The sequence below is a fragment of the Anguilla anguilla genome, chromosome 8 (genome assembly GCF_013347855.1).
Source record: "Anguilla anguilla isolate fAngAng1 chromosome 8, fAngAng1.pri, whole genome shotgun sequence".
Lineage (NCBI taxonomy): Eukaryota > Metazoa > Chordata > Actinopteri > Anguilliformes > Anguillidae > Anguilla > Anguilla anguilla.
In genome coordinates this window covers 56,065,247-56,090,885 of record NC_049208.1, presented here as the reverse complement: position 1 = coordinate 56,090,885, position 25,639 = coordinate 56,065,247, and the positions used below count along the sequence as shown (strand labels likewise).

Genomic DNA, 25,639 nt, shown 5'->3' with positions numbered 1-25,639 from the left:
CTTTGTATTGCCTGTAAAACAATGTTTATATATTCCAATAACTGTAATAGTAAATAGCGATAGAATATATAAGTAGCAAGTAACATTTGTATTTTATTGCACAAGCAGTAAAGACACATAACCAATTAGAATAGTTGTATGCACCTCAGATTCATATAGTCCTCAAATGGGTCCATTGCATGGAAACATTGCATGGAAACTGCATGTGATTTCAGCAGCTATTACTCGTGGTGACGAAACCGTAACATAGCGAAAGGTAGGCATGGTTTTCAAACACAGCCCTGGCTTTAATGTCGGTGGATTCAATATATTTGAGAGTCATATGTCTCCTGTGCATAACAAAAAAGGAAATGATCCTACATTCAGAAATTAGAGAGTTATTCAACGCGTTTAATGAGAGTGGTTTTTTGACGCAATGTGCCTCCCTTAGCTTGAAAAGGTTAAGGTTTAATTAATACACTATGTGGCCGAAAGTATGTGGACACCTGACATCCAACATCTTAGCCAGTATTATGGGCGTTAATATGGAGTTAGTCTACCCTTTGCTGCTATAACAACCTCCACTCTCCTGGGAAGGCTTTATATTAGATGTTAGAGCATTACTGCTGGGATCTGCTTCCATTCAGCCAGAAGAGAATTAATGAGGCCGGGCACTGATTGGACGAATTAGGCTTGGCTCACTGTTGGCTTTCCAAATGATCCCAAAGGTGCTTGATGGAGTTGAGGTCAGGGCTCTGTGCCGGGCCAGTCAAGTTCTTCCACAACATTCTTGACAAAACCGTTTCTGCATTGGGTCCCCCCAATACATACTACTGCACATACACTTTACCCACTGTCTGCTATATTGCAAATTCCCTAATTGCAGTTTCTACCCTCTTCCCCACGTTGCCGGCGGGGCTCTTGCCCCAAACCTCTAGAGTGCTTTGAGAGTCGTCTGGTATCCCCAACCTCTGTGGTCCAGCCCCTATTTCATCATTGCCTCCTCCCTGCCCACATCTGTCGCCCCCTGCTGTTCCCCATCACCGCCACCCGGCCCCACCCATCATCTGAGCCACATCACAAATCTTATAAAACTGACTGACATGCTGGTCACCAGTCGGCACCCTGAGCCGACCAGAGGAGGATGGGTTTCCCCCTTGAGCCTGGTTCCTTCCAAGGTTTCTTCCCATCTGCCACAGGGAGTTTTTCCTTGCCACTGTTGCCTTAGGCTTGCTCCTGTTTAGGAGGTTTAGGCCAGGGTTGTCTGTAAAGCGTATTGTGACAACTGCTGTAAAATACGCTATACAAATTAAATTTGATTGATTGATTGATTGATGTTGACAATGTGGTCATTCAAACTTTGTGTCACATCAAAGTGTCAAATAACAATAATAATAAAATTGCCTCAAACGAGACATTTAAATGAATGTATAAAACTACTGGTGAAGACCTACAGAAAGCATATATGCTTGTACATTTTGTAAAAAGAACGTGACAACCATGTATAAGTGCTTGTATATTTGCAACTTAAAATAAATACTGGTTGTAAAATAAATACTGTACATACATACAGACACACATAAATAGAATACTTCATTATTCCCATGAACATTAAGAACATTGCTTATTTGCAATGCTAGCTTGCGGGACTAATGCGGCTAGCCATCCTACTCGCAGTTCCTGCCTAGCAGGGTTGGTGAAGTGTCTTCATGGCTATCTCCCAGAACACAGATAGTCACTAGCAAATGGAAGTGCCTTTATTTGGATCCAACACACAAACGTTTGTTTGATTGTTTTTTTCATAACTATTATCATTAGCGTTAAGAACACCTCCGATTGAGAACCTATTGCTTGCAACCTAGCTAGCGGGGCTAATGCCCACTCGCAGTTCCCGGTTAGCACTGGGTCTTCATGATTATGTCTTGGCATGCTGACAAAGCTAGAAAGATAGTTTTACCTAGCGACTAGAATAGAAAGCCTGGTTATTTTGGTACAGAATACTTTTGATCTACTTTATTATTTTATTATTATTATTATTATTATTATTATTTCTTTTGGTGTTTTCACCCATATAGTGCAAAACAAAACATCCCGCGGCCAAAAAAACCCCTGAAAATAGTTTCCTTGTCATGTGCAAAAAACATCTGCATCACACAGCCAGTGGATGCAATACCATGTACAGGAAACATCTGCATCATACAGCCAGTGGATGCAATACCATGTACAGGAAACATCTGCATCACACAGCCAGTGGATGCAATACCGTGTACAGGAAACATCTGCATCATACAGCCAGTGGATGCAATACCGTGTACAGGAAACATCTGCATCATACAGCCAGTGGATGCAATACCTTGCCCCTCCTATCTCTGCATCATGCAGCCAGTGGATGCAATACCTTGCCCCTCCTATCTCTGCATCATGCAGCCAGTGGATGCAATACCTTGCTCCTCCTATCTCTGCATCATACAGCCAGTGGATGCAATACCCTGCCCCTCCTATCTCTGCATCATACAGCCAGAGGATGCAATACCTTGCCCCTCCTATCTCTGCATCATGCAGCCAGTGGATGCAATACCTTGCCCCTCCTATCTCTGCATCATACAGCCAGAGGATGCAATACCTTGCCCCTCCTATCTCTGCATCATGCAGCCAGTGGATGCAATACCTTGCTCCTCCTATCTCTGCATCATACAGCCAGTGGATGCAATACCCTGCCCCTCCTATCTCTGCATCATACAGCCAGTGGATGCAATACCTTGCCCCTCCTATCTCTGCATCATACAGCCAGTGGATGCAATACCTTGCCCCTCCTATCTCTGCATCATGCAGCCAGTGGATGCAATACCTTGCTCCTCCTATCTCTGCGTTAAACCAACGGTTACAGAGTATATATGGTCCCTACGGGACTATGGGGCATTAACCCTGTTAGAGATTAATTAACACTGGACATTTTACCAGGCACTGGAAAACAGTGAATTGTGTGTGTGTGTGTGTGTGTATGTGTGTACGCATGTGAAAGTGTGTGTATGCACGTATGAGTGTGTGTATGTGTGTGCATGTGTGAGAGTATGAGCATGTGTGCGCATGTGTGTGTGCATGTGTGAGAGTGTGTGAGCATGTGTGAGAGTGTATGTAGCCTTGCATCCACTGTAACAGATTGAAACCAGGTGCATTTTAATATTCAATTTTATTTCAAATCGGCACACAGCAATATGGGAGAAAAAGAGGAAAAGCATGTTACCGGGGCAACAGGTTCAATTCTACTCCCATAGGACAGTCTTGCCCAATGAATTTCTAGCTCTTTATCCAACAGGCACCAGTCTGTGTGCGCCCCATCCCAAATGGACCCCTCCTCCACATACACACCCAATTCAGACTCAACTATATTACAGAAGAACAATGTATTTCTGTTCACCACACACACGCGTGCGCACACACACACCTGCGATTAGTTCCAGTGTGACACACATACTTGTGAGTGTGCATGTGTGAATCAAGGAGAAAAAAGAAGCCTGTCTGTGAACCAGTCAAGGTGTTTTGTTTTTGTTTTAATTGACTGCAGCTCAGGAAGAGAGCATGGGCAGTGCGAAACTCTCGTTTGTCTCTGCAGAGCTCACTGTACACACACTGCTCCAGAGCGCTCTTTCAATATTTACAGCATCTGTAACGCAATTTACCACGTAAAAATACTGAATTCAAACTATTATTTTAAGCATGATATCTCAGAGCATGGATCTCAAACTCAGGTTCTGGGGGTTGTGCTGAATTATGGATTTTACAGCACGTAATTTAAGTCACTGATTGGCACGATTCTGAATAACTTGCTTCCAGGTCCAAAATTTTCTGCTGAACCAGCAAAGCCTGCTAATACTGCCCCCCTTTGAGATTCCAGTCTTAACAATCCCATAAGAAGGGTACAAATTATTACAGCAGTCCTTTAAAATCCATTCATGGTTTATACACTTTAACCTCTTCAGCAAAAAAACCCAAAAAAAAAACAATGACATTGAAAAAAAACCCATTACAACACCTAAAGTGCTATCTTTTTAAAACAGCAGAGAATGACATCACATCACACAGTCGGTTGTCTACACAGATCTGCCAATGAGCTTTCAGCATCTTAAAAAGGGATGCTAAATGTGTGCAAGCTTCTGCGGAGCATTTTATATCAGGCCTACGCTCTGGGAACTGTTGGAGACAGAACATCGCATACTGAAATGATAAGACGACACAATTATGAAAGAATGCAGTTAATATGAACGTGTGTTAACGCTGAAAGATACACTCGTCTGCTGCAGCATTATGGGCATTATGGGGCATTATGGGGCATTATGGGGCATTACGGGGCATTATGGGCATTATGGGGCTAGTGGTACTCAGAGACTTAATCAGACACAGTAATTAGAGAATTATGGGCATTATGGAGCTAGTGGTACTCAGAGACTTAATCAGACACAGTAATTAGAGAATTATGGGCATTATGGGGCTAGTGGTACTCAGAGAGTTAATCAGACACAGTAATTAGAGAATTATGGGCATTATGGAGCTAGTGGTACTCGGAGACTTAATCAGACACAGTAATTAGAGAATTATGGACATTATGAGGCTAGTGGTACTCAGAGAGTTAATCAGACACAGTAATTAGAGAATTATAGGCATTATGGGGCTAGTGGTACTCAGACTTAATCAGACAGTAATTAGAGAATTATGGGCATTATGGGGCTAGTGGTACTCAGAGACTTAATCAGACACAGTAATTAGAGAATTATGGGCATTATGGAGCTAGTGGTACTCAGAGACTTAATCAGACACAGTAATTAGAGAATTATGGACATTATGAGGCTAGTGGTACTCAGAGAGTTAATCAGACACAGTAATTAGAGAATTATTGGCATTATGGGGCTAGTGGTACTCAGACTTAATCAGACAGTAATTAGAGAATTATGGGCATTATGGGGCTAGTGGTACTCAGAGAGTTAATCAGACACAGTAATTAGAGAATTATTGGCATTATGGGGCTAGTGGTACTCAGACTTAATCAGACAGTAATTAGAGAATTATGGGCATTATGGGGTTAGTGGTACTCAGACTTAATCAGACAGTAATTACAGAATTATGGGCATTATGGGGCTAGTGGTACTCAAGAGACTTAATCAGACACAGTAATTAGAGAATTATGGGCATTATGGAGCTAGTGGTACTCAGAGACTTAATCAGACACAGTAATTAGAGAATTATGGACATTATGAGGCTAGTGGTACTCAGAGTTAATCAGACACAGTAATTAGAGAATTATAGGCATTATGGGGCTAGTGGTACTCAGACTTAATCAGACAGTAATTAGAGAATTATGGGCATTATGGGGTTAGTGGTACTCAGACTTAATCAGACAGTAATTAGAGAATTATGGGCATTATGGGGCTAGTGGTACTCAGAGACTTAATCAGACACAGTAATTAGAGAATCATGGGCATTATGGGGCTAGTAGTAATCAGAGCGCTAATTTAGTCAGGAAAATGGAGAGCACTGTTGGGCTGAACGGCCTTTTGGTTATTATGTTATGTTAGAGTAACAGTTTAGAGAAAAAGTGTGTGTGTGCGTGTCTAAAAATGTCTAACTGGCATTTGTGACCCAATACATCAGACTGTGGCTCTGTACACACTCACCAACCACACAGGCATTTTGGTTATTAAAAGGTTAGAACAAACACATATTCAAAATTCCCTCTCTGATTCTCACTCAAATTAAAATAAAACAGGCTTCTGTCGCCCTCTCTCTCTCCTCTGAATGTGCTTCAGAATTGCTCACAGTGATCTCTCAATGCCCATGAGTTTTAAAACCCATCCAGAGTTGCGCTTTTTTTGTCGGCTTGTTAGTTAGCGAGTGCGTACGTGACAGGGTGGAGCTGGTTTGGAAGCGGGCGGGGTTATGGGCAGAAGGCGGAGCTGTAACCACGGCGACGCGTCGTCAGTCACTTGTCCTTGTCGGGTTTGTAGATGGAGAGAGTTCGGGCCGAGGGGTCGGAGGCTTTGATCCAGCGGGGCATCCAGTAATGGGACAGCCAGACGGCCCGCCCCGGGTAGTACTTCTCAAACACCTGGCGGTAATGGTACCCCTCTTTGGTCTTAGGAGGGAAGTGGGGGAACACTTTGGCTGCCATCTCCAACTGGGACTCATTGACCTGCAGCAGGACAGAAAGAGAGAGAGAGAAAGAGAGAGAGAGGGAGAGAAGGGCAGAGTGAGGGAGAGAAGGACAGGGAGGGAGGGAGAGAGAGAGAAATATATAAGTATATATTTCTTTATATACTTATATAAAGAAATATCACCAAACAATCTCAATTTGGAACAGAGCGAAATCAAAGAAAAACTAAAAACCCTAGAATCAACAATCAAAAACAATCAGAGCCCACTTGACTACCAAATCTCAACGAAAGAATTAGAAGACCAAATTAAAAAACTTAAGCCTAGAAAAGCTTGTGGCCATGACAGCATCAGGACAGTGATGCTTAAACACAGCACCTCTGAGCTGCAGCAGGCCCTGCTCAAACTGTTCAATCTAGTTCTCCAAGCTGGCTGCTTCCCTGAGAACTGGAGCTGGGGGCTTATTTCCCCAATACACAAGAGTGGAGACAAATTAGACCCCAACAACTATCAAGGCATTTGTGTAAGCAGCAATCTGGGGAAGGTTCTCAGCAGTATTAACGCCTCAATACTGGCCTTTCTTACCGAACACAATGTCTTGAGTAAAGGACAAATTGCCTTTCAACCAAACCACCGAACTACTGATAATATTTACACCCTACACACCCTAATCAATCAACATGTACACCAACAAAAGAAAATAAATTTTTTTTTTTGGATTTTAAAAAGGCATTTGATTCAATTTGGCAAGAGGGTTTATATTATAAGATTCTCCAAAGTGGTGTAGGGGGTAAAGTATATAACATAATTAAATCAATGTATGCAAATAATAAATGCGGAGTAAAAATTGGCAAAAAAGGACTGATCTCGTCACTCAAATGCGAGGTGTTTGGCAGGGATGTAACTTGTCCCCTACTCTATTTAATATCTATATAAATGAGTTAGCAGTGTTATTGGATCTACAGCCCCTGGCCTAACACTAAACAAGACCGAAGTTAAATTCCTCCTCTACGCAGATGACCTGGTGCTGCTGTCACCCAGTGAATAGGGGCTACAGCAGCATCTGGACCTGCTAGAGCAGTACTGCCAGAACTGGGCCCTGGCAGTAAACCTTAAAAAATCAAAAATAATGATCTTCCAAAAAAAGGCAAGATCTCAGGAAAGCAGAAACATGTTCGTTCTAGGAAACACCACCCTAGAGCACTTCCTGTTCTATGATTACCTGGGGCTGAAAATTAGTGCCTCAGGAAACTTTGGTCTGGCAGTGAATTCACTGAAAGAAAAGGCCTGCAGAGCCTTCTATGCAATCAGAAAAAAAATTCTTCCAGATTGATATTCCATTTAGATTTTTGTCAAAAATATTTGACAGTGTAACCCTGCCAATTGCTTTGTATGGAAGTGAAGTATGGGGTCCACTCAGTCAGCATAACTACATTAGATGGGAGAAGCATCCAATTGAAGCCCTACATGCAGAATTCTGCAGAACAATCCTAAACACCAAAGAAAAACACCAAACAATGCATGCAGGGCTGAATTAGGACGATTTCCATTGGTTATAAACATTCAAAAAAGGGCTCTCAAATTCTGCATGCATCTGAAATCAAGCCCCAAAACAACGCTGCAGTTTCATGCACTTCAAACCCAAGAGCTGAATCCTGAAAAGAGTCCACTAAATCAGCTGGTACTGAGACTAACTAATCATCTCACACCTAACAATAACATATCTCAGACCATCACTGCTTCACAAACACAAATCAGAATAAACCAAACTGTTAAACAAAATAAAACCATTTATCTGGAACATTGGAACAGCCAAACCAAAACACAAAACAAGCTTAATTGCTACCTGGCCCTAAAACGAGAATACAAATTAGCTGAATATCTTGTGACTGTCCGAGATATGAGTACAGACTCCGTGACCACAATCTAGCCATTGAAAAAGGTAGGCATTAAAAATCCTGGCTACCAAAAGAACAGAGAATATGTGGTCACTGTACGACAGATGAGGTTGAAACGGAGGTGCACTTCCTTCTAAAATGCCAAAAATATGACGATATTAGGGAAAAATATTTTAAGAAATTTAAAAAACATATCCCCAACTTCCTCAATCTTGAAGAGAGCAACAAACTTCCAATAGTCTTGGGGGAGGGACCAACAGCACATATTGCAGCAAAATATGTGTCTGAATGCCATATAATGAGAGACAGTGAGTGACAAAACAAACATCATCATACAATACTACAGTTTACAGACACACACACAGGCTCACACATGCTTAGAATCAACATGTTGGCTGTTATTATTATTATGTTATTAGCATGTTAATTATAATTAATATTTAATTATAACTGTTTATGTATATGCATGTGTATATCTGTATATATATATGTGTGTGTGTGTGTGTGTATGTTTGTATGTGTGTATATATATGTATGTATATGCTATATATATGTATATGCTATATATATATATATATATATATATATATATATATATATATATATATATATATATATATATATATATCACGTGTACTATATATACAATCATATTATCCTGTTATAATTCTTTGTTTTACATGTTCCTTGCCATGCTTTGGCAATACAAATGAAAATTTTGTCATGCCAATAAAGCACTTTGAATTTGAGAGGGAGGGAGAGAGAGAGAGAGACAGAAGGGCAGAGTGAGGGAGAGAAGGACAGAGGGAGGGAGATAGAAAGACAGAGGGTGAAAGAGGAGAGAGGGAGGGAGGGAGAGAGAGAATGACAGAGGGATATAAAAGTATGGTGAAAAAGCAACTTATAGTCCAATTTATAGAGCATACACGTGTAAGAGTAAGTATACGTGTGTGTGTGTGTGTGTATGTGTATGTGTGCGTGTACCTCAGCCTCTACATGATCCTGCAGGTAGGAGAACCAGGACTTCTTGGTGGAGGAGAGTCCATCACTGAAAGCCTCCTTGCGTCTCCACAGGATGTCGTCTGGGATCAGGTTCAGCCCCTTAAATGACTCTCGCAGGAGGTGCTTCTCTACTCCATCCTGATTGGACCCAAGACATGTCAATCACACACCAGGAAGGAACACTACTGCACCCAACAGACACTTTCCCATGCAAAACACACTCAACACACCTGAGTTCCAGTGCCAACAGGCAGTCAGGTAAAAACCAAATAAAGTAATTGCATATGAGAGGAACAGCTCACAACATCCACAGCTCAGTGGAGCCATAACAACGAACTCAACATGGATATCACTTACAACACAATATAGATATCAAGATACCTTGATGAACACGTGCTGTGGGGAGCAGGGCTCTAACTGAGGACCTGGGGGACTGGCGGGTATGATAAGCACATTGATCACAGCTCTCTGTGTGATATTGCATGCCCTAACGGCAAATAAACTTCCCTCCTACTAAACCCCATGTATTGTAATATAATTCATGAATCAGTGTTGATATTCACAACTCAGTGAGTTAATAACTCAGTGCAGATATCATTTGAAAGTATGGATGTCAAGAAGTGAGTGTCGATATCATTTAAAACTCAGTGTGGATATTACTCCCAACTCACTGAGCATATCACTAATGACTGTGTAGATGTGGGAAATGGATATCAAGAATTCAGTGTGGACATGATTCATAACAGTCTGGATATCACACATAACTCAGAGTAAATGATCATTTGTAACTGTGGACATAAGAATTTGGTGTGGATATCATTCATGTCTCAGTGTACATATCAGTCATAACTCTGTATGGCTATTGTTCATGCTTCAGTGTGAATATTATTCAAAAGTGAATGAGTATATTATACCTAACTCAGTGTGGATTTCAGTAATGACTGAGTGTAGATATTATTTGAAACTGTGGATGTCAATAGTTCTACGTGGATGTTCAAAATTCAGTCGGGGTATCATTCATTATTATTTGTGTGTCGACATCAATCTTTCCTGGTGTGTGGATATCATACATCACAACTGGTGTGCGGATATAATTCACCATTACTGGGGTGTGGATATCATTAATCAATACTGGTGTGTGGATATCATTCATCAATACTGGTGTGTGGATATAATTCATCAATACTGGTGTGTGGATATCATTCATCAATACTGGTGTGTGGATATAATTCACCATTACTGGTGTGTGGATATCATTCATCATTACTGGTGTGTGGATACGATTACTGGTGTGTGGATATCATTCATCAATACTGGTGGGTGGATACGATTACTGGTGTGTGGATATCATTCATCAATACTGGTGGGTGGATACGATTACTGGTGTGTGGATATCATTCATCATTGCTGGTGTGTGGATATCATTCATCATTACTGGTGTGCGGATATCACTGATCATTGCTGGTATGTAGATATCATTCATCAATACTGGTGGGTGGATATCATTCATCATTGCTGGTGTGTGGATATCATTCATCATTGCTGGTGTGTGGATACGATTACTGGTGTGTGGATATCATTCATCATTACTGGTGTGTGGATATCATTCATCATTACTGGTGTGTGGATACGATTACTGGTGTGTGGATATCATTCATCATTACTGGTGTGTGGATACGATTACTGGTGTGTGGATATCATTCATCATTACTGGTGTGTGGATACGATTACTGGTGTGTGGATATCATTCATCATTACTGGTGTGTGGATATCATTCATCATTACTGGTGTGTGGATATCATTCATCATTGCTGGTGGTGGGGCTCACCTTGGGCACTCTCATCTCTTCAGGTAAGGACAGGAAATATGCACATAATCTGTGATCCAGGAAAGGAACTCTCAGCTCTAAGCTAGAGAGAGGGAGAAACATGCAGAATGTTCAGACAGACACATGCTTTTATTTAGAATATGACACTTTTGCCATATGAAAATGTGCTGGTTTGATATTTGAGGCTGAAAATTTAAGTGGCAGGTTTTGGATATTTTAGCCTGACTGCTGTAGAAACCTTTTCATACAGCACACAGGGAAGGACGAGAGAAGGCATGAACACACAACTGCGTACAAGACGTATGTGTGTGTGTGTGTGTGTGTGTGTGTGAAGGTGAACCCTCTCGTACCCGTGTGCTGCAGGTCAGGTATGCGGGCGCAGGTGTGCTGCAGGTCAGGTGTGCGGGTGCAGGTGTGCTGCAGGTCAGGTATGCGGGCGCAGGTGTGCGCAGGTCAGGTATGCGGGCGCAGGTGTGCGCAGGTGTGCTGCAGGTCAGATATGCGGGCGCAGGTGTGCTGCAGGTCAGGTATGCGGGCGCAGGTGTGCTGCAGGTCAGGTGTGCGGGCGCAGGTGTGCTGCAGGTCAGGTATGCGAGCGCAGGTGTGCTACAGGTCAGGTGTGCGGGCGCAGGTGTGCTGCAGGTCAGGTGTGCGGGCGCAGGTGTATGCAGGTGTGCTGCAGGTCAGGTATGTGAGTGCAGGTGTGCTGCAGGTCAGGTATGTGAGCGCAGGTGTGCTGCAGGTCAGGTATGTGAGCGCAGGTGTGCTGCAGGTCAGGTACGTGAGTGCAGGTGTGCTGCAGGTCAGGTATGCGGGCGCAGGTGTGCTGCAGGTCAGGTATGCGGGCGCAGGTGTACGCAGGTGTGCTGCAGGTCAGGTATGCGGGCGCAGGTGTGCTGCAGGTCAGGTATGTGAGCGCAGGTGTGCTGCAGGTCAGGTATGTGGGTGCAGGTGTGCTGCAGGTCAGGTGTGCTGCAGGTCAGGTATGTGAGCGCAGGTGTGCTGCAGGTCAGGTATGCGGGCGCAGGTGTGCTGCAGGTCAGGTATGCGGGCGCAGGTGTGCTGCAGGTCAGGTATGCGGGCGCAGGTGTGCTGCAGGTCAGGTATGCGGGCGCAGGTGTGCGCAGGTGTGCTGCAGGTCAGGTATGTGAGCGCAGGTGTGCTGCAGGTCAGGTATGTGAGCGCAGGTGTGCTGCAGGTCAGGTATGCAGGCGCAGGTGTGCTGCAGGTCAGGTGTGCGCAGGTGTGCTGCACGTCAGGTATACCCGTGCGCTGCAGTGGTGCGGTCGGCTCTCAGCACGTCGAACAAGTAGAGCTCCTTCATCAGCCGCTCACTCTCCTCCGCCGCGGCCTTGGGGGACGGGGCCTGGACCAATCAGAGAAGAGCATTCATTCACACCCCATTTATTCATTCATCCACAGCCCTAGAACCAATCACAGTATAGTACTTGGACCTATCAGGGTTATAACCTCAGTGTTATAAAAGCCTGTTATGGCTATGAAACACATAGGTCCATTACTTCTTTAATGCAGCTTTAAAAAGCAAATTACCAGGTTGCTTTGCCTATCAACAAATTCAGCGATTTTAACTGATAATTGATATCTTTGATAATAATTTCCTAATTAAATCAAATAAATATATTCTATATGTTGGATAAGTGAAAAGTTCTAACTAGTGATGCACTTGTGTCCAGTATTCGGAGTGCTAAACGTAAAACAAGAGTGTTACTCGTTGAAACCGCTGGATTCAGAACATAAATATTTCACTCAATCACCATCCTGACACCACTGACTGAGGGAAGTGACTACATGAGTTTATAAATGACCACTGAAAATCAGCAGCTCTGGTGCTACTCCAGCCAGAGTTTGGCACAGATGCAAGCCTTGCCTTGTAGAAGTAGATGTACCCCTGAGTAAGCTCAGAGTTTGGCACAGACGCAAGCCTTGCCTTGTGGAAGTAGATGTACCCCTGGGTGAGCTCATCCGATCCTTCACCAGAGAAGATCACCACACTGTCTGTCTTCTTGCGGATGTACTTGGACACCAGATACATCCCTGCACCCAGAGAATGGGGGGAGAGGGAGAGAGCGAGAGAAAGGGGGGAGAGGGAGAGTGCGAGAGAAAGGGGAGAGAAGAGGGGGAGAGAGAGGAGGGAAGGAGAGGAGGGAGAGAGAGGGAGGTGGGAGAGGGGGAAGAGAGAGGGGAGAGAAGAGAGGGGGAGAAAAAGGAGGGAGGGAGAGAGGGGAGAGAAGAAAGGGAGAGAAAGGGGAGAGAGAGGAGAGAGAGGAGTAGCAGGAGAGTTGATATTTTCATTTTTAACAGCCCCTCATGTACAATCAAACAGTAACCGGGGGGGGGCTGCCCCTAAACCATCCTTTGCATCCTGGGTTTATGCAGCTGTCATTTACACAACATCTAGTTTAATACTTCTGTGTGTGTGCATGTGCGTCTGAACACTTCAACATCCCTTTACAATCTGATCACGGGACTAATTCCAGCCAATCCCGAACCTCGGACCCAGCCGTGAGAGACTCTCCATTGGCTGAGTTTCCCCGCCCTCTTGCTGTTGTCACCCACCTCTCCATTTTTTGATTGGCTGAGTGGTTCTTGTAATTATATATTCAGTAACACCAAAAACACTGTGTTCTAAAAAGTATGGTTTACTTCTTGAAAAGTGCACTCCCAAATACACTCAGCAAAACCCTGGAAATAAGTATATAAACCAGGGATTTTACGTACACTACATTTAGAGAGAATTTCACCTACTTAACTTTCTCTCATGTACTCAGCTTATGTACTCAATAGTAGGGAAGTGAGCTGTTTCTGATATAGCCCAGGATTGCGCTTCCTAATCCACTGCCTTTCTCTGATTAAAAAAATGTAATTAATGTAGTTTCTCAGAGGAGCCACCTGCATCTCTTACCGATGGACGCGCGTACAGTGGTGATGTCGTACGTCTCCAGGTGGTAGATGACTTCCTGGATGGCCCGGATGCCCTCCTCAGGGGTGAAGATCACCTCGTGGTGTTCGCTGCCAATGTGCGCTGCCACCTAGGGGATGGGAAGTGCAAAGCATCCAGTCAACTGTCTGCCTATCCTCACTCACTCACTTGATTGCTCACTGGCCCACCCGCTCGGACGCACGCTCACTCGCTCGCCTGCTCGCCTGCATGCTCACTCACTCACTCGCTCGCTCGCCCGCACGCTCACTCACTCACTCACTCACTCACTCACTCACTCACTCACTCACTCACTCACTCACTCACTCACTCACTCGCTCGCTCGCTCGCCCGCACGCTCACTCGCTCGCTCACTCGCCCGCACGCTCACTCACTCACTCACTCACTCGCTCACTCACTCGCTCGCTCGCTCACTCGCTCGCTCACTCGCCCGCACGCTCACTCACTCGCTCGCTCACTCGCCCGCACGCTCACTCACTCACTCACTCGCTCACTCACTCGCTCGCCTGCTCGCCCGCATGCTCACTCACTCACTCGCTCGCTCGCCCGCACGCTCACTCACTCACTCACTCGCTCGCCTGCTCGCCTGCATGCTCACTCACTCACTCACTCACTCACTCACTCGCTCGCCTGCTCGCCTGCATGCTCACTCACTCGCTCACTCGCTCGCCTGCTCACCTGCATGCTCACTCGCTCGCTCACTCGCCCGCACGCTCACTCACTCGCTCGCTCACTCGCCCGCACGCTCACTCACTCACTCACTCGCTCACTCACTCGCTCGCCTGCTCGCCTGCATGCTCACTCACTCACTCGCTCGCTCGCCCGCACGCTCACTCACTCGCTCGCTCGCCCGCACGCTCACTCGCTCGCTCACTCGCTCGCCCGCACGCTCACTCGCTCGCTCGCCCGCCCGCTCGCTCGCTCGCCCGCCCGCTCACTCACTCACTCACTCACTCACCTGCTCACTCGCCCGCACGCTCTCTCACTCACTCACCTGCTCACTCGCTCGCCTGCTCACTCGCCCACTCGCACGCACACACGCTCGCACGCACACGCACACACCTTGCGGGCTGCCAGGATATCAGGGCTGTCCTCCGTACCGATGGCGAAGGTCTGTACTGGGTACGTCAGCTCGTCTTCCTTCGCCAGCTTCACCAGCGTCGCAGCAACCAGACTAGAGTCCAGACCACCTGAGAACGCGGTCACCATGACTACCACACAAGTGCACATGCACGCACACACACACTGTTGCATCACCAGCAGGTGTCATTCCTGTCTGGATAAAGTCACAGGTAAAGTCTGCGGCTTCTGCTTTCAGATGTCAGACACCCAGGGACAGGGAGGTGGGAGATCAGTGAAATGCAGGTGTACTACAGACAGACAGGTGAGCTCATACCTGACAGAATGTCAGAGGCAGGTTGGGGGGTAAATGGTAAATGGTGAATGGACTGCATTTATATAGTGCTTTTATCCAAAGCGCTTTACAATTGATGCCTCTCATTCACCAGAGCAGTTAGGGGTTAGGTGTCTTGCTCAGGGACACTTCGACACGCCCAGGGCGGGGATCGAACCAGCAACCCTCCGACTGCCAGACAACCGCTACACCTGCCCCCCGGGGTAGAGACAGATAGGTTCAGGGGGGTCAGGTGTAGGGTAGAGACAGACAAGTTCAGGGGGGTCAGGTGTCGGGTAGAGACAGACAGGTTTGGGGGGGGTCAGGTGTAAGGTAGAGACAGACAGGTTTGGGGGGGGTCAGGTGTAGGGTAGAGACAGACAGGTTTGGGGGGGGTCAGGTGTAGGGTAGAGACAGACAGGTTCAGGGGGGTCAGGTGTAGGGTAGAGACAGACAGATTTAGGGGGGTCAGGTGTAGGGTAGAGACAGACAGATTTAGGGGGGTCAGGTGTAGGGTAGAGACAGACAGGTTCAGAGGGGTCAGGTGTAGGGCAGAGACAGACAGATTTAGGGGGGTCAGGTGTAGGGTAGAGACAGACAGGTTTGGGGGGGGTCAGGTGTAGGGCAGAGACAGACAGGTTCGGGGGGGTCAGGTGTAGGGTAGAGACAGACAGGTTTGGGGGGGTCAGGTGTAGGTTAGAGAGACAGGTTTGGGGGGGGGTCAGGTGTGGGTAGAGACAGACAGGTGAGCTCTTACCTGACAGCAGGCAGCCGATCCTCCTGTGAGCCATTAGTCTCTTCCTCACAGCGTTCTCAAACAGGACCCTGATGTTGCTCTTCACCGTCTCCAGCTCGAAACCTGAGGGGGAGGGGGGGGTGCACACAGTACCTATCACACACCTGCGTTTAATAGACACTCATCCCAGAGCAGGGGGTTCCCCGGGGTCCTAGCTACATTTCCAGCATGGCTCTCAGAGCCTGTCACCTAATCACCCCTCAGTATTAACTGGCCAAAAATTCTCTCCCTCTCCAACTCAGCTGATGTGTGCTGAGAATTCTGGCATGAAATGGCTGCCGTGCATCACCCAGGTGGGTGCTACACGGGTGCGAACTCTAACCCCCTCATCACTATAATGCTTTTGTGTGTGAGAAAAAAAACACCAAGTAAATGCATGAAAATCATTATTATTATTATGATTGTTATTATTATGGGCAGGGCTACACCGTGGTGGGTAGGGTTATGATGTGGTGCTTGGTGACGGTGTCTGGGTGGGCGGGGCTACACTATGGTGGGTGGGGACTGCGCTGGGGTGGGTGGGGCTATGATGTGGTGCTTGGTGCAAGTCTGGGTGGGCGGGGCTACACTATGGTGTGCGGGGCTACACTGTGGTGGGTGGGGACTGCGCTGGGGTGGGTGGGGCTATGATGTGGTGCTTGGTGACGTGTCTGGGTGGGCGGGGCTACACTGTGGTGTGCGGGGCTACACTGTGGTGTTTGGTGACTGTGCCAGGGTGGGCGGGGCTACACTGTCATGGGCGGAGCTACCTGAAAGGAGGCCCCTGACGCTGTCGTGGACGGCATGTTTGGGCTCGTCGGTGCAGCTATGGAAACGGCCGAGCTGAACAGACTCCACCTTCCCGCTGCTCTTCAGTGTGAAGACCTCAAAGTGTCCCGGGGGGAAGGGCGTGACCTCAGGGGGGCGGGGCATGGAGTGGGTGATCTCCGTCAGGCCTGAGACACACACAAACATTCCATATTACACCACAGAAAATACAGTCCATCACAGAGCACTGGACAGGACATTTTTCTATTAGGCAGCTGAATTTCAATCAACTTCCATTTAGTTGGAAAATTCAGAAACTGAACACAATCTATGCTTTTTAAAAAAGAAAGTGATTTCTCAATCCTGGAGGATCGGGGAACCCCCCCGAACTTCCCCCATGCCCCACCTTTGGCTTCGGAGCAGACAGCCAGGAAGCCGTCGTCAGTCAGCATGCGGAACATGGGCCGCACCCCAAAGGTGTCCCGCCCCAGGAACACCTTCCTGTTCGCCGTGTCCAGCAGGACGAAGGCGAAGACACCGTCCAGGAGAGCCACCATCTTCTCAACCCCAAAGCGCTCATACAGGTGCAGTAGGATCTCCCCGTCCACCTTGGTCTGGTACTCAAACTCAAACTTCTCCTTCAGCTGCAGGGAAGCAGTGTAGTGTAAAACAGTTAGGGTTAGGGTTAATCTAACCCTAAGCCTAACCCGTCCACCTTGGTCTGGTACTCAAACTCAAACTTCTCCTTCAGCTGCAAGGAAGCAGTGTAGTGTAAAACAATTAGGGTTAGGGTTAATCTAACCCTAAGCCTAACCCGTCCACCTTGGTCTGGTACTCAAACTTCTCCTTCAGCTGCAGGGAAGCAGTGTAGTGTAAAACAGTTAGGGTTAGGGTTAATCTAACCCTAAGCTGTCCACCTTGGTCTGGTACTCAAACTCAAACTTCTCCTTCAGCTGCAGGGAAGCAGTGTAGTGTAAAACAGTTAGGGTTAGGGTTAATCTAACCCTAAGCTGTCCACCTTGGTCTGGTACTCAAACTCAAACTTCTCCTTCAGCTGCAGGGAAGCAGTGTAGTGTAAAACAGTTAGGGTTAGGGTTAATCTAACCCTAAGCCTAACCCGTCCACCTTGGTCTGGTACTCAAACTTCTCCTTCAGCTGCAGGGAAGCAGTGTAGTGTAAAACAGTTAGGGTTAGGGTTAATCTAACCCTAAGCTGTCCACCTTGGTCTGGTACTCAAACTCAAACTTCTCCTTCAGCTGCAGGGAAGCAGTGTAGTGTAAAACAGTTAGGGTTAGGGTTAATCTAACCCTAAGCTGTCCACCTTGGTCTGGTACTCAAACTTCTCCTTCAGCTGCAGGGCGAGAGAGCGCGTTTCAGCAGGGAACGGAACTCACAACTCCAAGGTCAAGACTGAGAAATAAATACAAAGGCTAAGCACAATTTCTTGGCACAGCCGACTGGTTCTGGTGAAGGCCAAAAGCCTTATGAGTAAATGGAATAGAATCTTTCTGCGGGTTACTTCATACTTTGGGCGTTTAAAAATAATCCCGCCCATCAATGCGGGCGTTAACGGCCAGGCACCACTTCCCTGACATGTGGCGACATCACTTCCTGCCATTAATCTCACCCAGAAACATGCGCTCACTTTGCAGACAGAACTGAGAGAGGAAGCCACATTTAGCCGGCTGCCCGGTGTGAGGACTGATGTGTGGAACATACCTGTAGGTGGTTGTATATTTCTCCATTGTAGCACAGCCAGAGATAGCAGAACGTACCTGTAGGTGGTTGTATATTTCTCCATTGTAGCACAGCCAGAGATAGCAGAACGTACCTGTAGGTGGTTGTATATTTCTCCATTGTAGCACAGCCAGAGATAGCAGAACGTACCTGTAGGTGGTTGTATATTTCTCCATTGTAGCACAGCCAGAGATAGCAGAACGTACCTGTAGGTGGTTGTATATTTCTCCATTGTAGCACAGCCAGAGATAGCAGAACGTACCTGTAGGTGGTTGTATATTTCTCCATTGTAGCACAGCCAGAGAAAGGGGAACTTCTTGATCCTGAGGGGCTGCATGCCATACAGGTGGTCGACGATAGCCAGCCGGTGGAAGCCGAAGCAGCAGTTGGTGAAGCCGTTGACGTTCTCGAAGCGGAAGGCGTCGGGCCCGCGGTGGGCGATCTTCATGGCGCAGGTGCACTGCGTGGACAGGCAGTCATCGCTGCCGAAAAGTGCCCAAATCCCGCACATCTCTGCAAGCACAAAGCCTGCATTCAGAGGTCAAACAGCATTCAGGGGTCACACAACATTCAGGGGTCACACAACATTCAGGGGTCACACAGCATTCAGAGGTCAAACAGCATTCAGGGGTCACACAACATTCAGAGGTCACACAGTATTCAGGGGTCACACAACATTCAGGGGTCACACAACATTCAGAGGTCATACAAGGTTCAGGGGTCACACGGCATTCAAAGGTCACACAACATTCAGGGGTCACACAGGGTTTAGGGGTCATACAGTGATAAAGTCATGGAACGGTAGACTTGGGAGCAGGTTAGTAACCCCAACAATCAAACAACCAAACAGAAGCATTAAGTCCTATTATGGTAACAGACCTGGCAGTAGGTTTTAACACAGACTCAATCTCCCTAACCCTTGTGGAATTTTTAAGAGTTCAATTTATTCCGCCGTACTTTTGTAAGTAGAAAAATAAATGCAGGCACGTCTTCGTTTCAAAACAGGTAGTTTTCTGTAGCAAAGGAACTAGTGGGTCTGTTACCCAAGTACAGATAAACAAAGAACCAACAAATGATGGAGACAGTGAATACTTATACCCTATTCCTTCAAGGAAACAAAGGGCCAAATGGTTATCTTACACATCACAGGGAAGGGGGGGGGAGGTAATCAGACATTGGGGGGGAAGAAACAAGGTGTGGGGGAGTTGGACACAGGGAAGGGGGGGGAGGTAATCAGACATTGGGGGGGAAGAAACAAGGTGTGGGGGAGTTGGACCCCTAGGGGGTAGGGGGATATCACACAATGGTACTGCATATCAAAGGGAGACAATTTGACTGGGCAAGGCGATAAAAGGTCAATTTAACTGGGTGTGGTGGTAAACAATCAATGTTATCTGCAACTGGCCCACTACAATGTGAGACACCTCAGAGGGGTAAACTGTGACTCCCATGTTTTCCAACAACCCTTTTTACAGGAACACAGGAAATGGAAAAAGCAGAAAAAACGGGAGTGTGACGTAGATTATACTCCGACGTGTTGGACTAGGTGCTAAAATAGTCCAGCCAAAGAAGTTAATATGCATGTCAGGAAAGCAAGACCATACATGTACCTAGGCCACCATGTTGCACCAAAAACCTGGGGCTGAGTATTAACAATTAAAGAATTAAATTTGTACTGATGAAGGTGCAGCATGCCTATGTACTACGGCATAGATCTATCAACGTAGACAAGTTTTTAAAATTTATAAAATACATTTCAAAAACTTGTTTAAAAACTATTATTTTTAAAAAACTAGCTTATGAGTTGAAAACACTTAACTTACTATAAACTCTGATAGAGGCAAATTAGTTTTTATCACTACAAATGTGATTTAAAATGCCTTAAAACTAGGCAGAAAAAAGCAAAGGAATGGAAATTGCCCAGCTTGTTTATTTACATGAACCAATCAGTTAACATAATTATCTAGATATATAACCAACAGAATAATAACAGAAGCCAAAATTGCAAGCAAAATCATATAATCGGTACTAGCCTACTCTAATACCACTTCCCATTAAAGTTGCGACGCCGGCGAGCCAACCTCCATCAATGAGCGATAAATTTCAGCATCCTTCGTTGACAACGTAAGAGGTTAAATAGAAAGGAAGCCAATTGTTTGTCTCAATACAAAAACAAAAACAATTGAATGGCTCTTGCGGTTTCGTTAATAAAGCAAGACCGAGCGAGCGAGCTTTGCTAACTAGCGGCAAAGTGAAGTGCAATACGCCATCCACCTGTGTCACTCTCTCACATGCTTTTGATTAAGCTATAATATTAGCAACCTAAATATTGGAGCATCCAATGTAATACATATTACACAATCTATTAATAAACACTTATGGGTAGTGTAACAAACCACAAATTCGGCTTACCTTGTAGTTCTTGAATGAAATCTGGAATTAAAATACAGTCCACCACTTGCCCTAAACTGCCCAACGGTAGGCTCCGATGGATGATGAAATTAGTCGCGTGTAGCTCGGTGAAGATGCAGAACTGTGGCAGCTTCCCACAGACTTCCGGTTTTAGGACGACGGCGTTTGCATTTTTTTCTACCAAAATAAAAGTAGGCTACGTTCTTTCTACGCTGTTTGAAGAGTTATGCTGAAACCACACTATACGCGGCCCCGCCGCGCGGCGGAGCCGCCTCCATTCATTTTGATTGAGGGGTGGCGGCCAGCCCCCGCAAGGCATTTTGGGATTGCCGGCGGCGCGGCGGGAGGCGGCGAGGCCGCAGTGGAGATGGCAAAAATTCAACTTTGACCCCCTCGCCGCGTCTCGGTAACCAATCTGATTTGATCTAATGATCCGTCAAGTAAATTGTCCCTATTTTTTTCTAATTTTAGTTCCACATTCTACCGTATCGGGCTTCCCAACTTAATAAAATCTCCTACAGAGACATTGATAAGAGGAAGTAGCGTGGAGAAAAGTCTCTGAAATTGTCGGTGGCTCTGCAATGTAGTTATCGCCGTTAGCTACTATCACTGTCCAGTCTGAATAAAAATCATTTTTGCAGTAACCTAGCCCTGAAAAATGTTAATAAGCTGCCTAGCTAGGCTAACTAATGTGTAGCTATAGTGAGTAACAACAAACAATAACAAACAAAAAAAATCTTCCTAATGTATTAGTTGCTAGTTGTTCGTTTCTACCAGCCACCTAGCTAGCTAATCAGATACAACTTTGAAGGAATTATCTGGCTAATTCGTCAGACAGTGTTTTTGTTGTTGGTTGTTACTCACTAGCTAGACATTAAACAGCCTATCTAGGCAGCTGACTAACATCTTTCAGATCTAGGTTACTGCAAAATGATTTTTATTCAGACAGGACAATGAATATGAAACACGATATTAAACCCGGTCAACATTTAACGAACACAACTGTCTGTCAAAAATAGGTGACACGCCCAAAAACAGCCGACTGTGGGGACGCGGCGCGGCGACAGGCGGTCGTCGCCGCGTATAGTGTGGCTTCACCGTTAACTTCTGAGGTTAGAATTCTGGCCACAGGTATGTCTCATTACATTCAGGGAATTTAGAATTAGAGCACCTATACTTGAAGTCTGACGTGACTTACAAACTGTGCTTGAAAAACTGTAGATCACCACTTGTTAAATCAAATGACTTAATACTGCTACAGGCAATTAATTATTTTAAAATAATAATAATAATAAATTGGGGAAAAAACATGCTTTTGAAACCTTGTGAATAATAAATTACTGTTTATTTATATTAATTTTTATATTTAACAGTTCAAAAATAAAAATATTATGAATTTCTTACTCACTGTTTCAAGGGCAGAAGTAAACCAGAACAAAATATAATAATTATTTCTACAAATATATAAGTGTTTCATGGAGCTGCAATGTAAAACACAGAAGACTAAATTGTTATGTAGTTTGATGATTATGAATGAACATTGCGAAGAAAACATTTAATACAGTTCGTATGTGCTTATAGACTGTGGGGAATTCAAAATCTTATTTTTGAAACACATACTAAATGAAAAGGTGCGCGGGGAATCCGATTCTTCCAAATGTCTCATTTCTAAATCAGGTGTATTTCATGTCACAAATTGTTGCTAGGGTATAATTATGACATACAGTCAAATTTGATGTCATTTGAAAATAAGACGATACACATCATGCAAATCTTTTTCTCCAACTTTTTCTGTGAAAGCAAAAGATTCTAGCTCAGTAAAAGTGGGGAGGAATGGGTTTCTCATAAGTCGATATAAATCAGAAAAGTTTCAGATAACGCATTTGCCCTAATAACTACGGCTGGGGTTTATCCCCTGCACATTCGCCATTAATTCCACAAATCTTATTCACATATATGCACAAATCTTATTCACATATATTCACAAATCTTATTCCCATATATTCACAAATTTTGCTGTCCTGTGCAAGAAAAGTATGAGAATACCAGTATAGATGGGGTGGAACGCTTTCTACAGAATACCGTATTTCCACCGGCTCAGGATATTGCCAAATGTAGCAATAACAAAAGTGGTTGACCAAGATTTATTCAAGAAGACTTGCAAATATGTTCAATTAACAAATACTGTTTAAATTGCAGGATTATATGTACAGATGCTATTTCTTATTTCAGCACTCGATACTACAAAACTATTATTTTAAGAAGCCTAAATACTAACATTTATTGTGAAATTTTCCGCTCCGGTATTTACCGGAAGTCGTTTTTCCTTTCGCTTGTTTTACACTGACGATGCTCAGTCGGGTTGACAGTCCCCTTGCAACCGTTAGAGTAGTTGCATCATATAAATGTTATTCACCCTGTGATTGTAATACAGATTCGATACATTTCTTTATTGGTTTGTATATTTTCCATTATCATTTCGTAATTAAACCGTTCCGTATCTAGCCATATGATTTTATCACTGTATCTTATGCGATTTAATATATATCCAAAATATATTTTTAGACTTTTTACACGCAGGCAGCCGTCTTGAACACTGCTGGTAGATACTGTTCCGCTGTGTAAAAACGTCATGTTGATCACTAGTCTTCTGTGAACGAACTTCACGTTATCGCATTCTGATTAATTACATGTTAAAATTTTTGTTCCAGTTGCTTTGTATACCTATAAATATATTACGAACAGGGCTTGACATTAACACCCGCTGCGGGCCTAACGCGCATAGATTTTGGCAGTGGCGTGTACCTCGTTCATTCTTACTAGCCTGTAGGCGAGCAGTAAAACAATTCTTATTTGCAATGCGAAACTGCAAGTTTTATCTACATTTATATAAAATTGTGGATACATGTACTATTTCGTTCTCTACACTGCTGAGAATATTCACGGAAAAGATCACACACACATGCAGTTTACACGGGTCGGACAGCTGTAATGGCTTCAAATAAAATGCCCAAACAAATTCATGCAGTTACATTGTCCAATTATACTGAACAAAAATATATATTGCGTTTAAGTAATACCTCAAAGAATTGTTCTACGTGCACAAAAATCTTATTTCTCTCAAATTCTGCCCACACATTTGTTTATATTACTGTTTGCTAGCATTTCTTCTTTGTCAAGATAATCCTTCTCCTGCACAGGTGTGGCATATCAAGATGCTGATTAAAAGCCATGATCACTACACAGGTGTTCCTTATGATGGGGTCAATAAAAGGCCACCCTAAAATTGAGTTTTTTTGTTGTTCAACACCATGGCACAGATGCATCAAAAGTTAAGAGATCATGCAACTGGCATGCTGACTGCAGGAATGTACTGTAGAGCTGTTGCCAGACTAACGGGTGTTCATTTCTCCACCATAAGCTGCCTCCAGAGATCATTTCAGAGATTTTGGAAGTTCATCCAACAGGCCTTACAACCGCAGACCACGGGTAACCCATGCCAGCCCAGGACTGCCACATCCGGCTTCTTCACCTGCGGGATCGTCTGAGGCCAGCCACACGGACAGCTGATTAAACGGTTTGTTTACACAACCGTAGAATTTCTGCACAAACTGTTAGAACTTGCCTCAGGGAAGCTCTTCTATGTGCTCAACATCCTCACCGGGGTCTTGATTTGTCTGCAGTTCACCGTCATAATCGACGTGAGTGGGCAAGAGCTCACCTTCAATGGCCACTGGCACGCTGGAGAACAGTCCTCTTCACTGAAGAATCATAGTTTCAGTGTACAGGGCAGATGGCAGGCAGCCTGTATGGCGTCGGGTGGGTGAGCGGTTTGCTGATGTCAACGTTGTGAACAGAGTGGCCCATGGTGGTAGTGGGGTGTTGGTATGGGCAGGCATATCCTATGGGCAGAGAACTCGCATGCATTTTATCCATGGCAATTTGAATGCACAGAGATATCGTGATGAGATTCTGAGGCCCATTGCTGTGCCATTCATCCACCGCCATCACGTCATGTTTCAGCATGACAATGCACAGCCTCATGTTGCAAGGATCTGTACACAATTCCTCGAAGATGAAAATGTTCCAGTTCTTCCATGTCCTGCATACTCACCAGACAGGTCACCCATTGAGCATGATTGGGATGCTCTGGACCAGGGTATACGATAGCTTGTTTCAGTTCCCCCCCAATATCCAACAACTTTGTACAGCTATTGAAGAGGAGTGGGACAATATTCCACAGGCTACAATCAATTCAATGTGAAGGAGATGTTGCGTTGCATGAGGCAAATGGTGGTCACACAAGATACTGATTGGTATTCTGTTCATTTCATGGTATCATCTTTTTTGGGGAATCTGTGACTAACAAATGCATATCTGTATCCCCAATCACATGAAATCAATAGATAAGTACATAATGAATCTATTTCAGTTGGCTGAATTACGTTTACCTTTGAACTCAATAAAATCTTCAATATTGATGTGTTGCATTTCTATTTTTGTTCAGTGTATGTAGATGTATTTACGTCAAAGTTTACTGAACAGAAGAAAAAAAAAAAACCCTGTTCATGTTTTATATTAATCTTTAATGTCTTCAAAAAAGTGAAGCTGCTTTGTGACAGTGATGTTCACACTGCAGCTGGATATTGCTGTATGCACATTTGAAGAAGTGTTCTCTTGTGTAAAAGGGACATGCACTGTCACAGTAGGTTACAAAGAATTTGATAGTCATGGCATTTACTGG

At 44.9% G+C, this 25,639-nt stretch overlaps 1 protein-coding gene across 4 annotated transcripts; it reads right to left on the bottom strand.

The window, feature by feature from the left end:
- Positions 1-3,150: 3,150 nt before the first annotated feature.
- On the bottom strand, positions 3,151-21,078 carry asns (asparagine synthetase). 4 transcript variants are annotated; one of them, XM_035430147.1, is made up of 12 exons: positions 20,896-21,078; positions 18,746-19,011; positions 17,153-17,390; positions 16,749-16,934; positions 15,961-16,062; positions 14,873-15,000; positions 13,775-13,901; positions 12,800-12,906; positions 12,117-12,217; positions 10,852-10,933; positions 9,006-9,161; positions 3,151-6,163 (listed from the first exon to the last, which is right to left on the bottom strand). In XM_035430147.1, exons 2-12 carry the CDS (start codon positions 18,992-18,994, stop codon positions 5,954-5,956), a joined length of 1,686 nt encoding a protein of 561 aa, XP_035286038.1. In that variant the 5' UTR covers positions 18,995-19,011; positions 20,896-21,078; the 3' UTR covers positions 3,151-5,953. The 4 variants fall into 4 exon arrangements, with proteins under 4 accessions (XP_035286038.1, XP_035286037.1, XP_035286039.1 ...); XM_035430146.1 differs by having other exon boundaries at positions 18,746-18,996; positions 20,896-21,076; XM_035430148.1 differs by lacking the exon at positions 20,896-21,078 and adding an exon at positions 17,664-18,002 and having other exon boundaries at positions 17,153-17,354; positions 18,746-18,875.
- Positions 21,079-25,639: the final 4,561 nt, after the last annotated feature.